This window comes from Microtus oregoni, unplaced genomic scaffold, assembly GCF_018167655.1.
Source record: "Microtus oregoni isolate MIOR12 unplaced genomic scaffold, Mior012 000014F_ref0000157, whole genome shotgun sequence".
NCBI lineage: Eukaryota > Metazoa > Chordata > Mammalia > Rodentia > Cricetidae > Microtus > Microtus oregoni.
Window position 1 is genome coordinate 18,738,524 of NW_024543073.1, and position 11,523 is coordinate 18,750,046.

At 38.8% G+C, this 11,523-nt stretch overlaps 1 protein-coding gene across 1 annotated transcript in view; it reads right to left on the reverse strand.

Moving 5' to 3' along the window:
• The window catches only part of Ankrd31 (ankyrin repeat domain 31), a 164,926-nt gene that overhangs the window by 124,157 nt on the left and 29,246 nt on the right, over window positions 1–11,523 (reverse strand). Inside the window, exons 4-5 of the mRNA XM_041663201.1 lie at window positions 7,815–7,860; window positions 5,533–5,535 (exon numbers count right to left, since the gene is read on the reverse strand). Coding sequence (XP_041519135.1) covers window positions 5,533–5,535; window positions 7,815–7,860 — 49 coding nt within the window. The remainder of the gene's footprint in view (window positions 1–5,532; window positions 5,536–7,814; window positions 7,861–11,523) is intronic.

Sequence of the window (11,523 nt, forward strand, 5' to 3'; positions counted from 1 at the left end):
CCAGGAAATATGGGACACCATGAAAAGATCAAACTTAATAATAGGGATAGAAGGAGAAGTCCAACTCAAAATCATAGAAGAAAACTTTCCCAACCTAAAGAAAGATATGGATATAAAGATACAAGAAGCTTACAAAACACCAAACAGACACCAAAAAGTCCACTTGCCACATAATAATCAAAACACTAAATATACAGAATAAAGAAGGGATATTAAGAGTTGCAAAGGAAAAAGGCTAAGTGTTGAAATAGGTGTGGCGGGCTCTGTCCCGCCACCCGGTAGCTTTACCCGAAATAATTACATGGAAACTGTATTCTTTTAAACACTGCTTGGCCCATTTCTATCTAGCCTCTTCTAGGATAGCTCTCGCACCTGGACTAGCCCATTTCTAATAATCTGCTGTAGCCCACAAGCTGGCTTACCAGGAATGATCTTAACCTGCGTCTGCCTGGAGTGGGAGAATCATGGCGACTCCTCGACTCAGCTTCTTTCTCCCAGCATTCTGTTCTGTTTACTCTTCCCACCTGTTTTAACCTACGAGGGCCAAGCAGTTTCTTTATTGCTTAACCAATGAAATCAACAGATTGATATATGACACTCCCCCATCAGCTAAGTAAGATATAAAAGCAGACCTAGCAGAATCATACCTGACTTCTCAAGAAACAACCAAAGCCAGAAGGTCCTGGTCAAGCATTATGCAGACATTAAGTAACCACAGATGCCAGCCCAGACTACTATACCCAGCAAAACTTTCAATCACCACAGATGTACAAAAAAAAAAAGATATTCCATGACAGAAACAGATTTAACCAATACCTAGCCACAAACCCAGCCCTATACAAAGTACTAGAAGGAAAACTCCAACCCAAGGAAGTTAGCTACATCCACAAAACACAGACAATTGATGTGGGATTTCACTCTGTATGCTGTGATTACCATTAATGAATAAAGAAACCGCTTTGGACCTAAAGCAGGGCAGAATTTAGGTAGGCAGAGAAAATTAAGCTGAATGCTGGGAGAGAGAAGGCAGAGTCAGAGAGAAGCTATGGAGCCACCACCAGAGACAGATGCGCTGAAATTTTGCTGGTAGGCCACAATCTTGTGGTGATGCACAGATTAATGGAGATGGGTTAAATTAAGATGTAGGAGTTATTCAATATGAAGCTAGAGCTAATGGACCAAGTAGTGATTTAATTAATACAGTTTCTATGAGATTATTTCAGGGCTAAGTGGCCGGAACCAACAAGCAGCCTTCCTACTGCAGACACTAGATGATCTCACAGCAGCAAATCCCACAGAAAGGAAAAAGTACATATAATAACATCATCAACAATGAAAACTAAAATAACAGGAACTAGTTATCACTGGTCATTAATATCCCTTAATATAAATGGACTCAACTCACCTATAAAAAGACACAGATTGGATAACAGATTGAATATGATAACAGAATCCATTCTTCTGCTGCATATAAGAAACATTCTTCAACCTCAAAGACAGACATTGCCTCAGAGTAAAGGGTTGAGAAAAATTTTTCCAATTAAATGGACTTAAGAAACAAGCTGGTATAGCTATCCTAATACGTAATAAAATAGACTTCAAACTAAAATCAATCGCAAGAAACAAAGGAGATTTCATATTAGTCACAGGAAAAAAATCCATCAAGAAGAAATCTTAATACTGGACGTTTATGCCCCAAATACAAAGGTACCCTCATATGTAAAAGAAGCACTACTAAAGCTTAAATCACACATTAAACCTCACACACTAATAGTGGGAGACTTTCAACACCCCATTCTCACCACTAGACATCTATCAGACAAAAAATTAACAGAGAAATAAGGGAACTAACAGATGTTATGACTCAAATGGATTTAACAGACACATATGCTGGATAATTATGTCTTTATTTGTGCAGGTATACCCATGATGGCCATAACTTCTAATAAATGTGTGGTTACTAAATCAGCCTTTTCTGAGTTCAAGGCAGTTGCCCATTGAAAACCTGAATAAGTGTCAATGGTGCGGTGTACATGTTTTAATTTTAATTTTCCAAATTCTGTAAAGTGGAACACATCCATCTGCCAGATCTCATTCATTTGAGTACCCTTTTGGGTAGTCCCTGCTGGTAATGGTGTTTGACTATAAAAAGAGCAAGTACGACATCTCTTTATAATCTCCTTAGCTTGTTGCCATGTAATAGAAAGCTCTTTAAACATTTTCTATTGATACGATGTTTCTTATGAAATCGTGATGCCTTTAGCACACTTCCAATCAATAATCGATCAATTTCTGCATTACCTTGTGCTAGAGGACCTGGCAGACCCATATGGGATTGGATGTATGTTATATATATGGGACAAAGCCTAGTCCTGATTATATCTTGAACCTGAATGAATAATAAAGTCAATTCTGTATCATCTGGTATAAACTCAGCAGTTTCAATATGCCAGACTATTCTTTCTGCATACTACTAATCAGTAACTATATTAAAAGGTTCTTTAAAATCCTTTAGTACCATGAGAATAACATATAATTCTGCCTTTTGGACAGAATTATAAGAGCTTTGTTTCACCTTATTTAATTCTTCTGATCTGTAACCTGCCTTTCCTGATTTATTTGCATCTGTATAAAATGTATGGGCTCCAGTTATTGGTACATCACGTACAATTCAGGGAAGAATTTAAGGTGTTCTCTTTATGAGGTTAGTTCTATCACTTTTGGGATAATTGCTATTAATTTCTCCCATAAAATTAGCACAAGCTCTTTGCCAAGATTCATTGTCTTCTCTTAATTTTTTAATTTCACCAGCAGTAAAAGAAACTATAATCTCTGCTGGGTCTATTCCTGCTAGCTGATGAAATCTCAATTTTCCTTTTATAATTGATCCAAAGACTTTTTCACATAAGTTTTAATTTTTTTAACTTGGTTTATGTGATAAAAAAAGATCCATTCTAAGATAATATCTTCTCTCTGCATTAAAATTCCTGTAGGGGAAGTTCTGGAAAGCAATATGACAAGAATACAATTAAGATTTGGATTTACTCTATCTACATGTGCCTCCTACAGTTTCTCTTAAATGACCATCAATTCTTTTTCCACTTCAGCTGTTAATTCTCTGAGACTATGTAAGTCTTTGTCACCATCTAAGGTCTTGTTTAAATGAACTATGAGGTCAAGTGTTATCCCAACAGCCAGTCGTTGACTGGAAATATCTCCTAACAATTTTTGAAAGTCATTAAGAGATCACAATTGGTCTCTCCAAATTTGTGCCTTTTGTGTTCTAATTTTCTGAAAACCTATTTTGTAACCTAGGTAATTGTCAAAATCTCCTCTATGTATTTTTTTCAGGAGCAATTTGTAATCCCCATTTAGGTAAAACTTTTTTCACTTCTTCAAACATTCTAAAGTATCTGAATTTGAGTCAAAAAACAAAATGTCATCCATGTAATGGTAGATTATAGACTTAGGAAACTGCTTACATATTATTTCCAACGGCTGATTTAGCACAGGGTGGGACTACTGAGCATGCCCCGTTGGAAGATAGTCCACTGGTAACTCCTACTAGGCTGAGAATTATTATAACTATGCACTGTGAAAGCAAATTTTCTTGATCCTTTCCTTGTAAAGGTATAAATGAAGAAATAATCCTTTAAATTAATAACTATGAGAAGCCATCCTTTTGATAATAGAGAAGGCAGAGGAATTCCAGACTGTAGAGGGCCGATAGGTTGGATAACCTTCTTGATAGCTCTTGGATCTGTCACCATTCTCCATTTTCCAGATTTATTTTTAACAACTAATACAGGAGAATTCCAAGGGCGGGCTGATTCTTCAATATGGTGAGCATCTAATTGCTCCTGTACCAGCTGCTCTAAAGCCTGCAGTTTGTCTTCCATTAAAGGCCATTTTTTTTTAACCCATATGGGTTTCTCAGTTAACCATTTTAAAGGCAAGGCTGTTAGTACCTCTGAAGGTTTGCTAACTGCTTTGTGCTCTTGTACAGCCTGAATGGCTGGTGACCTTTATTTATAATATTATATAATATCCTTCCCAGAAACATGAGTTTTGGCGACTGCAGGAATGTTAACCTGGGTATTCCATTGCTCCAATATGTCACGGTCCCATAAATTCACTGCAATATTAGTTACATATGGCCTCAGCCTTCCTTTCTGTTCTTCTGGCCCTATGCATTCGACCCACCTCGTGCTTTGTTTTACTTGAAATAGGGTTCTAATTCCTAGGAATTGAATATCTGCAACTTGAAGAGGCTAATCTGGATGCCAAGATTCTGGAGTAATGATAGTCATATCTGCACCTGTGTCTAGTAATCCCTCAATTACAGTGTCACTTCTACGCACTCTTAGCTTTGGTCTTTGATCATTTATAGAAGTCTGCTAAAATATACATTTCCTATTTCCTACTGGAATTTTTGACTCATCCCCCAGGTCTATTCCATCATCCAGAACAGTATAGTTTTTTACAGTAGGCACTGGACTGTTTAATTTTCCTGGTGAGACATGTTGTCCATAGTGACTGGGAATGACTGGGCCTTATTTAACATCAGGGCCTGCGAGAGGCACCCCAAAGAGTTTCCTGGTGGTATCGGGTTACCTTGTCTGTCTCTTTTTGACCTAGATTCATTAGTCCAATGCTAGCCTTTGCTATACCTCCTACATATACCAGAAGGCTAAGTCCTCCTATTCTTGTCATTCCTAGAGGAGACATTATTCCTAGGAATTCCTTGTCTACTGTCCCTTCTTAAATGCCCTATTCTTCCACAATTAAAACGTTTGGCATTTTGTTGTCTCCTCATTCCATTGGAAATTGCATCTCCTACCCAAGCTTCAGTATTATAGTCAAATGTTTGAACATTCATTGTATGCAAGATCCATTCATCTATGGGTGCTGATCTGACTTTTACAGACCCAAGATCTTCTTACATTCTAAGTTGGCATTTTCAAAAGCCAAGAATTCAATTAGTATACATCTAGTTTCAGGGTCTGTCACTCCTAATTGTACAGCCTTAGTTAATCTTTGTAAGAAGTCAGTAAAGGGTTCTCTCTGGCCCTGTTTAACTCTAATATATGACTCAGTCTTTGAATCCTGTCCCAAGCATTTAAAGTTGCTGTGCTGCATAGGGACAAGGTGCATTCGTCATAGTGAGCCTGTTCCTGAGGATCAGAGTAATGACCCTTGCCAAGCCAATCGTGTGAGGTAGCTTAGTACTTGAAGCCCACGTTTTCACCATTTCCCTGACAAAAGGTAAATGTAGCCCATAAGAAACTATTGCTTGCTTTATTTCTTTTAAATCACTCATATGTATTGGTTCCCATGCATATTCTTTGACTACCTTAGGGTATTGTGTGCCAGATGGTTTTTCTGAGGAAATTACCAGATATGCACTTGAAACTCCATGTAAGTCATCTAGGGGTCTGGCACATACTGATGAGGCTAAATCCTGTCCTTGTATCTTCTGTCTCTGCTCATCATTTCAATAAATTCCTCAATATTTTCGAATCTTTTTACTACTGGCTTTTTAAAAGTCTGAATCTCCTGTCCAGTGTTCTGTTCTAAGGTATGAAACTTATACATTTAAGATAATGTCTTATCCTTGGACATATCATAACTTTACAACAGATTTTGATAGTTAGATTCAACAGCACAAATTCTTTCAGATAATTTTGTCAAACTGATGCTATCCCTCTCCATAGTATTGAACCATTTTTTAATGAGATAATCTTGAAAGCAAAGCTAATTCCTAGAATCAAATAAAGGGAAGGAAAATAGTGTAAGTCTTGCACAACACCTTCCACAGTACAAGCAAACTAATTACTGAACTCCTGGATGCTATAAGTCATTTTTTTGTAGTTTGTCAGGTCTTACCTGTCATAAAGTAACTACAATGAATTGGAGTAGGTGTAATAATCGTTATGGGCCAGCAGGTATCACAGTTGCAGCCATGTGGCTGAGAGACACTAGCAGCAGCGAACAACACATGTTGCTTACTTAGGTACTAAAAAATATGCTTTATCTAATAAATTAAGAGCAGTTATTAAGCTGATCAAACGATTCTGAGAGTTGAGGCTCAAGGGAGTAAAAAAAAACAAAGTTTTTCGTCAATATGAGTTGTGGACTGTATACACTGCGGGGATCGCAGGCAGCAGTGTGTGGGCTGGTGTGTAACACACAGAGAGGTAGCATGGGGGCGTGAGCCAAGGAGTGCTAAGCAGTAGCCTGCTGTGTCTGAGGGCCAACTAGAGTAGTGGGCGGGAGTCAGTGCCCAATGTACCATGCAGCTGGCAGATCAATCCCAAAAAGTGTGGTCTGGTCCCCATGTTCAGGCACCATATGATGGCAAAAGTTACAAAATAATCCCACACTAGTTCAGAATTTGTATAATAAAGGGTTATTTATAAAAGGAGACTCACAGATCACTGTCCTAGGATCACAGTCCTCTGCACAAATGGGGAATAGGAACAGAGTCTAGCAGCTGGAAGTGAGAGCAGGAAGCAAGAGAGCAAGTGCAGGTTTTACAGCTGCATTTCTAGTATAAGAGACTAAACCCAAGTTGACTGGTATTTTAAAGGCTATTTGCTGAAGGAGCAGAAGGGGCTCCCATGGTAGTTGTCTGTAAGGTTGCTTTCTTCAGGTCTTGCTGTCTTAGGATAGCTGGGCTCTGGTGGTGTCATATTGACCTGGTTGTTGTTGACTGTAGTCTTACACTGGTGTTTAGGCATCTGGGTTTAGGATGGTTATAGGTCTAGGTGCTGATTTCTTAATTGTCTTTGTTGTATGGGTATCTTGTTCCTTGGTTTCTCTTTCCTCTCTGGTCTTTGTGACACAGATTTCTGGTGGCTGGTATGACCTCTGAACTAATAGGGAGTCTCTGTACAAGTTGGGGACTGGTCTTCTAGTAGATCTTGGCCTTTGTTGCATCAGAGGGTCTCTGATCTTCTGATTGGTGTGACCTGTACCTGTTCTTTTGATTGATGTTACCTACACCTGCGCAGCAGATGTCTTCCTGAGTTGGGGGCAAGGCCTGATGTTCTGATTGGTCCAGACCTGCTATCTTAATCAAGCAATGTACATAAAACTCTACCATCACACTGATATGACTTTCATCTACACCAAATTCCAGGGCCACTGGAGGGCAGAGAAAATGAAGAACAATGTACAAAAGAATGTCTGTTGCCTCAAAGCAGCCACACTGGAAGGTCACTTCCCAGAAGAGATGTCTCCCCAAACTCCTTCACCCTTCCTTTCCTACCTATATTCCTTAAACACATTCTTCAGTAAAATTAACATTATTTCCTTTTTACAATTAGCACACAGCAGTTAAAAACAAGATGATTACAAGTACTGTCTGCCACGGCTGCCTTGGTTCCTTGGTTACTGTTGGTGCAAATGTAAACCCCACAGAAAGAGTCAAATATGTTAGTATTATTAATAAAATAGCTCTTAAGAGAATCTCAGGAACTACCAGGGAGTTTGCAAGCTGTATTTTGAGAACCACTGTTTTTCAAGAACCGTAGGAGTATAAAGTTTTGTTACACCAAAGACTCTACAAGATCTTCCTTTATGCTATGTTATAAATTCACTTTTTAAATACAATTAGCAGACAGAAAAAAGTTATTTTACTCTAAGTTTTCATATTAAATTAAATTTATCTTGAATGCTTATAAAACAATCTATTATTTACCCCACTAACATTCCAGAATATATAATTTTAAGTCCTATAAAAACAGATTCAGCTCTCCAAACAGTAACAAAATAAATACCCTATAATATAAAGAAGCCATAAGTCATTGTACTTAACTGTAACAGAACTTGATTTTGTGTTGCTTCATCTTGAGGATCCTAAGGGGGGGAAAGAGTAGGTTTTATTTTCCAAACTAAGGAATAATAATGAAACAAACCAAAAGTGAAGCATTCCAGAGAATTCTTAAGTGTTTCTTAGCTCCTCATTTTTTCTTTTTGAGATCTTAATATAGTTATATCATTTCTCCTTATATTTTCTTCCTTCAGAATCTCCTTTATATGCCTCCTTCTGTACATTAAATGATCAGCAGTTTCTTTTATTCTCATATCAGACCAGAAAAACTGAAGCTACTGCATTCTGTTCAAAAAAAGATAAAATTCACTGATACAATTTTTCAGTTTAAGGTTTCACAGTATATTTGCCTTGCTCACTTTCAAAAGAACCTTGCCTTAAATATGGTGTCATCGTCAAAAAAATATTTTTTTAAAAATTGCTCTGGGAGTCCCCTGCCTATTTCTACGATCTATAGATACAGCTTTCTGAGAATAAAGCACTGGCCTTAATATACAAACATTTTAACAACAGAACAATACAATCCTATTTTTTTAGAAAAAGCACACAAACACATATAAATCATGGTATATGAGAGTCTCCAATTAATGTTCAGTGCATATCTAGCTAAAGTTCTGCTACTTGGGCTGATAATACTCTGCCCAAAACCCACAAACTATCTAACAAAAACTCCAAAACCAGGCACAGGAAATCTTCTTTGGAGTTGTAGGTCAGGGGAGCTCAAGAGACTTTCACAACTATATAGAGAGACTATTACTGCTGCCCTTGGTTGTCTCCGAGGGGCTGGTGGTAAGTTCCTATTGCTGAAGACACCATGTACTTCAGACATAAGACCTGGAGGATCTAAACTGAATCTGACCTAAAAGCCTCTTCCCTAAGGACAAGTTTGCATAGTATCAGGAGGGGCAATGGAAGCTTCCAAGGTAGGAAGCAACCAACAGTCTTACCTAGTGCAATGCTTATGAACTACAATGCATAACAGCATAACAGGAAGGCCTAGGGGTGCAAGAGTGGCCCTGAAGTACCAGTGGTAACCAACAGCTCTCTAACTGAACTTAAGGCCACTTAACAGGAAAGAAAACATGCCTGACAGTGAAAACCTAGTCAACCACCTATGGATAGTGAGGTCATAGATCTTAGAAGAGAACCTAGTACTACCACTTTATAAAACCAGCCTAATTCCTAACTGCATTCTAAATATCTATCCTTATAACCATAAAAAAGTGTAACTTTCAACCCTCTTCAAAGAAACTTCTCTTTGCAACCAAAGAAGACCAACACAGAAAGCACAATTGATTAAAATATAGAGAAACAAATTGACAGTGGGGTGCTCAGTCACAATCCACACATCTACAACACAGCTCTTGCACCTAAGGCTTGGGGAACATCACAGAAGAGATAACAGAAAGACTGTAAGAGCCAGAGGACCAGGAAAGCTGCTGTGAGATTATATCTCCTAGAAATGGTAGGAATGCTTCACTTACGATACATCAACAATACTGGTGTCTAAAGAAGACCCAAAGAAATAGACCAATAGATGCATAGCATGGAAAGGGAAAATGTCATGGTGCCCCACCATTGACAAAGAACTATAGGCAACTGAGGAATGCTGAAAGAAAGATAAACAGTCCTCCTCAGGGAAGGGAGGAAATTATGTAGTATTATAATGTTATATGAGGAGCAGGCCTGCTTTGTCGTCCCGGCCACCCAAAATAACCCCCGAAATAACCACACAGAAACTGTATTAATTAAATTACTGCCTGGCCCATTATCTCTAGCCTATTATTGGCTAACTCTCACATCTTGATTCAACCCATTTCTAATAATCTGTATAGCACCACGAGGTCATGGCTTACTGGGAAAGAGCCTAACCAGCGTCAGTCTCAGGCAGGAACTTCATGGCGTCTACCACTCTGTCCTTCTTCCCAGCATTCAGTTTAGTCTACTCCACCTACCTATGTTCTGCCCTATTAAAAGGCTAAGGTAGTTTTTTTTATTCAACCAATGAAAGCAACACATAGAAGAACCTCCTACACCATTGTAATTTAAAAATAAAGTGAATAAGCCAGGTGGTGGTGGCATATGTCTTTAATCTCAGCACTCAGGAGGCAGAGATCAGCGGATCTCTGTGAGTTCAAGGCCAGCCTGATCTACAGAGTGAGTTCCAGGACAGGCTCCAATGCTACAGAGAAACAGTGTCTTGAAAAACAAAACAACAACAACAACAAAATACCTTAAAAATTTTTTGAGATAACAAATACAATTATAAGCATACTATAGCTAGCCAAAGGGGATCAAAATAAAATCTTTTCTCCCTTGTCCTATGACCATCTATTACTTCAAATAATATAAATATTTCAAAATTTGAAAATAAATCACCTCATCTTCTCCAATTAATGTTCATTCTATTCACTAATTATGGAGTCTACAGACATGGGAGTTACCCACCCATGTCCCATGTATATGTATATCCTTCTACGCAGGCTTTATAAAACTCAGAGACTCAAAGGTTATAAAAGGAAACTAGCCTCACCCCAGAATCAGTTTACTAAGAATGGACCTACATACGTCTAAGCACTGCTATTGAGTAAATTAGAGTCCCTTCTTGTAGTTCTTAGTCTCATTAATAAAATAATTTAAGAATGACTCAAATGGAAACTTGAAAAAAATTATTAGCATTTAAAGAAAAACCCTAGGGTAGACAAGCTGTAAATCTCAGCAGCTGATCAGAGCATGGAGTGGGGGTAGAGTCATGTTTTAAATACGTTGGCATAGAGGTCACCCACACAGCATAAAAGGAACTTTTAGAGGAGCAAGAGAGCTTAGAGCACAAAAACAAACAAACAACTGTCTGGGTGAAGGCTTCACCATAGCCCCTGGTAGCCAAGTATCCAAAGAGTCCGGAATGTTTGGGTGGAGGCGTCACCCCAGCTCCTGGCATCCATGAGTCTGGAATGTTCAGGTGAGAGCTCCATCTTCAGGGGGCATTACTCCACACCCTACCCCCCAATCCCCCCATCCCCAAACCCCTACCCCCTTCCAGAAGGCCCACCATTGGTGGCTCGATCCCCACAGGGCATAAGAAGCCCCCACCTCATGGTTTCCCCTGGTGGTCTCCTCAACTTTTCCTAGGGTCACCTAGGAATGCTGTACTCAGAATAAACTTGGATTTATTAATTCAGGTGGATTGGCTTATTACATCAGTGATCGCAGATCTCCATTAACTGGGATTTAAACTTAACACAAACAAATAAATAAAGCATACTTAGGGGCTGAGAGAAAAAGACAGAAGTAAAGTTACACTGTTCTGAGTCAGACAGACTCAGACAAACTACATGGAAGCTCACAGGGCCCGTACCAGGAAGTGCAAATTCTGAGAAGGAAAAGTATAGTATTTCATTAAAATAATTCAGTATCCTGCTTATCTCTTCAGCATGGGTTAAGGTGAGCCCCCCTTCCTCGTGCTGGTTGTACGCCAGATGCCAGCCCAATCTGGATGAGCACTTATGTTTTGAGTAGTTTAGAATGCTGGGCCTCCACACAGGCCAGAGAAATAGCGTCCCTGATGGGCCTGCAGAAACTAGATTAAGGTTTCTGTAACAATATATCTGCATCTCCATAAAACAATTCAATCAAATGACTATCTTGCCCATTTCACTTATCTTCATAAAAGGCCAGTGAACTTTCCT